Source organism: Lipotes vexillifer, unplaced genomic scaffold, assembly GCF_000442215.2.
Source record: "Lipotes vexillifer unplaced genomic scaffold, Lipotes_vexillifer_v1.1 scaffold641, whole genome shotgun sequence".
Classification (NCBI taxonomy): Eukaryota; Metazoa; Chordata; class Mammalia; order Artiodactyla; family Lipotidae; genus Lipotes; species Lipotes vexillifer.
In genome coordinates this window covers 1,956,233-1,961,395 of record NW_006780658.1, presented here as the reverse complement: position 1 = coordinate 1,961,395, position 5,163 = coordinate 1,956,233, and the positions used below count along the sequence as shown (strand labels likewise).

At 40.1% G+C, this 5,163-nt stretch overlaps 1 protein-coding gene across 1 annotated transcript in view; it reads left to right on the top strand.

Annotated features, from left to right (window-relative positions):
* IFT80 (intraflagellar transport 80) overlaps window positions 1–4,866 on the top strand; it is a 111,189-nt gene extending 106,323 nt beyond the window's left edge. Inside the window, exon 20 of the mRNA XM_007454132.1 lies at window positions 4,422–4,866. Coding sequence (XP_007454194.1) covers window positions 4,422–4,532 — 111 coding nt within the window. The 3' untranslated portion in view covers window positions 4,533–4,866. The remainder of the gene's footprint in view (window positions 1–4,421) is intronic.
* Window positions 4,867–5,163: the final 297 nt, after the last annotated feature.

Here is a 5,163-nt window from a genome sequence, read left to right as displayed (position 1 = left end):
TGGGAAAGAGTGACGAGCAAAAGGGAGATTGACCTGAGGGTTTCATAGGGCAAATTCGGTATATTGGATTTACCCTAAGATTAATGTAAAAATACTGAATGGAAGTGACGTGATCACTTTTCCCTTTTAAAATCCCAGTTCCTAAGTGGAAACGGAAACTTGGAATTTTCCACCAAAGTATCCTTTTTTCCCCTTTGGAAATTGTATACTTCGTATTTGTTAGTTTTCATTTTTAAAATTTATTTATTTATTCCATGGAATTATCTTGAGTAGGATTTTGTCAGTCAGTCAAAGGATATGATAATAAGAGCAAATGCCTGGGATCTTGAAAGAATGGTGAAGGAGTACAGAGTGACTGCCCTGGGTCCTGGGTGCTGGGTCCTGGGTGGCTGGAATATTGATGGGACCAGACATTAAAGAGTCTTAACACTGTGATAATAGACCTTATAATGGAGGCAGTGCAAAGACTTGGAGGTTTGTAATCAAGAAAATGACCTGAAAGATAACTTCTGATGCGGAAGATGGATTAGAGGTAAGGGTGGTGACAAGGAGACCAGTTAGGAGGTTACTGTAATAATCTCAGCAGGAGATGGAGACTGTAGGATTAATGTAAGAAAAAGTAGCAGTCAAATTAATAGAACATTGTGGTTGGGGGTGGGATGAGAGGTGGTGAGGTAAGGCAAGACATTTGAGAACAACTTCAGCATTCCTAGTTGGTGACTGGTAGAGGAACATGAGCCTATATGAGTTTTGGACCTTTTGAGTTTGAATACATGAAAATAGGCCATTGTTTTGAGTTTGAAGTCCCTGTGGGGTGGCCCCTGTCTAGGCAGAGATGTCTAGTGGGCAGTTGGAAATACCAATGTGAACATCAAAGGGTGTTGATAAAGGAAGAATCAGGGCTAGATAAATAAATTTATGGTCATGACCATTTAGGAATAGTTGAAGCTATGAGAGTTGAGGAGATCTCTTAGGGAAAGTATGAAAAAGCTGTGGTTGGAACCCCAGTGAATACTAACAGTGAAGAGGTTACTGAGGGGAAGGGTATAGGAGAAAAAGAAAGAGAAAAAAAAAAAAGACAGAACATTTAGAAAGGAGAGCAGAAGCCAGAAGAGAACAATATTGTACTGAGAGAGATATTTCAAAGAGCGGTGGTCAGCAAGGTCCAGGGGATGCTCCTACATCAGGACCTTTTTCTTGCCTCTGTCTGTTAGTATGCTGTTCCCCAGATACACCCAGAGAGTCACTCACTCATCATCAGGTCTTCACGTCAGCTTCTCAGGGAGGCCTCCTCTGATCCCTCTGTTTGAAATACAACACCCATCTCCCCGAACTCCACCTCGTCGCTATCTCCCTCCCCTGTTTCCAAAACTTTTACCACTATTACTTGTCTTTGTTTATCTTTCTCTGAAGACAGTGATTTTTATCTTTTTGTTTACTGCTAAGTCCTTGCTCCTAGAGCAATCCTGGGCGTAGAGTGAGCATTAAATATTCGTTGAATTAGCAATTGAGTCATATAGAGAAGGTGTATAGGATGAGGGATTAAAACACTTAATGGTGGCGTTAGTGAAAAGCTTCTGAGGTGTAGTGGGAACACTGTCATATTACAGTGGTCTGGAGAGAGGATAAGAGTCAGGAATGAAAAGAAGAATGAAGGTGGTAGCTTGTAGGGAGACAGAATAGAGAGGGAAGGATGATAAGGGGCAGCCAGTGAAGAGAAGGAAATTGAAATATGTAGGTAATAATTGAAGGCCGATGTCCTAAAGGAGTCAAAGAAGATCAGGGACTTACGTGAAGAGGTGGCCCTGAGACAGAAGGGAACGAGATAAGGATGGATACCCTACTTTTATGAAAGGAAGGAAATTAAGTGAATTCATGCCTGATGGCCACTATATTCTCTGTAAAGTAGGAAGCTGATTTTCGGCTGAGAGTAAGAGAGATGGGGTAGAGGATGGAGAGCCATTTGCTATGATTTTTTTTTTCTTTTTTTTTTTTTTCGGTACACGGGCCTCTCACTGTTGTGGCCTCTCCCATTGTGGAGCACAGGCTCTGGACGCACAGGCTCAGCGACCACGGCTCACGGGCCCAGCCGCTCCGCGGCATGTGGGATCTTCCCTAACCGAGGCACGAACCCGAGTCCCTGCGTCGGCAGGCGGACTCTCAACCACTGCGCCACCAGGGAAGCCCTTGCTATGATTTTAAAATTATTATTATGTGAATAAGAAGAACTGACCAACTAGGGACTAGAATAAGAAGTGCCAAATAGTATTAACACTCCCTAGACTAGAAAAGGATATGTTTTAGTGTAGAAGTCACTTGACAGCTGTCATGAGTACATCCTTATCTAAAACTCACTATTAAAAATACTCTATTCCAGAGACTAGATTATCAGGAGGACATTGTTCTAAAACTGGACAAATGCCAGAGTGAAAGTGAAACATTTATTTTCAGTAGGATAGCTGTCAACTGACACCCTCATTTGTACTATAACAAGTAACTAATATAGATGTCATCAATCTGCTTGATGCACTTCTGGTGCAGCTGAGCAACAGTTGTTTAGTGTATCATCAATATATGGTTTTATTGTGATTGATTTGAAGAACATATGTAAGTCAATTTAAGCCTGGAAGAAGGCCAAGGCATTCATCAAGTTTTGTCTTTCTCTTTGCAAATGTTTTCTTAGATGAGTTGTTCTGCCATTTAAAAACATCAAGTTCTGACCTGATTGAAAAATGAGTCTTTCAAATAACCTAACATTTGCTCTGCCTTTTGATAAGCTGTCACTTGCATCTGAGCACAGACTTTCATCTTCTATGAGTAAGAGGGATTCTTTTAATTCATCAATTTTATGTATTATAGACAAGTATATGGAATGATTATCTAAAATATATCCATAAATTACTTCACAGAAATTTAGAGAAAGGATATTGGAATAAAAAAGAACCAAATACTTAATTCTACCTACTTCCAACACAAAATAAAAGAGGCGTGAAGTCCTGTTAAGGTTAAATTAGTCTCAGTTACTTAAGGTAAATCTGTTCAGGCAGCAAGTAGTAACGCAGTCTGCTTTAATACTGCTTATTCTATTCAGCTCCCTTACATGGAGGTGAAAACCTATTCACTTTGGGCTCAGTCTCAGGAGTTTGGGTTTATTTCAAAGTAAATCAGAGTTAGTTTTAGGTAGGACCCAGTTTTTCCCATGTCTTGCCTGAGAGGACACACATTCCTTAATTAGTGATCTCCAAACTTTTAAAAATAGTAGAAGGCTTTTTCCTAAAGAAATTGTTTATTGAATTCAGAGCAGAGTCCATTCCTAACACCATGTCTGTTGATTTAGTGGAGGGGAGGGCTGGATTTTGGGGGGGTCTGGTGGTTGGCTGAAAACAGGTAAAAATATGATCACTTTTCAGTTATTCTTTTTATGTGCCTTTCAGCCTTGCTTTCCCACTACTTCCTCTAATATCTTTTCATCATTTTCTTTTTTTTCATAAATTTATTTATTTTATTTATTTTATTTTTGGCTGCGTTGGGTCTTCGTTGCTGTGCGCGGGCTTTCTCTAGTTGCGGTGGGCGGGGGCTACTTTTTGTTGCGGTGCGCGGGCTTCTCATTGCGGTGGCTTCTCTTGTTGCGGAGCACGGGCTCTAGGCGCACGGGCTTCAGTAGTTGTGGCGTGCAGGCTCAGTAGTTGTGGCTCGCGGGCTCTAGAGCACAGGCTTGGCAGTGTGGCGCACGGGCTTAGTTGCTCCGCGGTATGTGGGATCTTCCCGGACTAGGGTTTGAACCCGTGTCCCCTGCATCGGCAGGCGGATTCTTAACCACTGCGCCACCAGGGAAGACCTCGTCATTTTCTTACCACCAAGTCTTCATATTATTTTAAGAGTTGTGAAGGAGCCCCTTTTGCAGAGTATGCTCTGGGAAAGCAGATGCTCCCCTATCTTTCTCCATAGGTAGGCTCCTAATGGAAACGTCAGTATAAAAGCAGTGAAGAGTTGACCCGCTTGAAACATGGCCTACTGTTTCAAAAATGGAGCCCAGTCCATTCTCCCCCTTGTTTGGAGGAGAGCAGTCCATCTTCACTCGCTCCTACCCCCTCACACCTGAGGCACTGGAGCAGAATCCCAAGGCTCCATGGGACAGTTTAGATGTGCCTTTTATAAATAGCTACAACCAGATTTTGGGCTTTGGTATCACAATGGGAGTCTTTGCTTTTTATTGTGATAATTGTTCTATTAGGTCTTATTCTTAACGCTATTTCATTTTGGGGGGAGCATTATCTCTTCTTAACTTTTCTTTCCTGCCCTCTTTTTTCTCAAATGTTTTGGAAGTCATGCGTTCTGTTTTTGTTTACTCTTAGTTACTTTGCATTAAACAAAAGTGTCTTATACTATATGTGCATGTTTCTTCTTTTCTTCTACTGCAGCTTGAAATAGATTGGGAGAAAATCAAAGCCAAAATTGAGATGGAAATTACTAAAGAACGAGAGCGATCCTCAAGCAGCCAGCCCAGCAAGAATATTGGTCTTAAGCACTAAATGCCATGCTTACCTTTAAGAAGTTTTACCTTTTGAAACTGATTCTGATTAACCAAGTATAGGCTTGTTTTCCTTGCTTAAAAAAAGGCAGAATCTCTAAGTATAAGCACTTGCTGTGTATTTAATGCCAAAAGGATATTCAGAAAGACTAAGCACAAAATAATTGATGTAATTTCATCTTTTATATTTTTAGTCCAATAATTAGCAAAACATCCTATATATTTATGATGCATCTATGTAGTATTGCTTACATTCCAGTTTTCTGTCCATTATTTTATCCCTGAATCTTCAGTATGAACAATATTAATGCTGATAATAAAACATTGGACTCTTTAAAATATATGTCATCATTAATTTCTATTTGATCTCAATTATAAAGTGCTCCAAAAGTTTATTTATACAACAACAAAAAATGAAGCTTGACTTATGAAAGTATAAAATAATACATAGACTTGTATACCAATGTTCATAGCAGCATTATTCACAATAGAAAAATGGTGGGCAAAAAAAGATGGCCATCAACAGATGAATGGATAAACAATATGTGGTATTTACACACAGTGGAATATTATCCAGCCTTTAAAGAGATTGAAATTCTGATACGTGCTACAACGTGGATGAACCTTGAAAA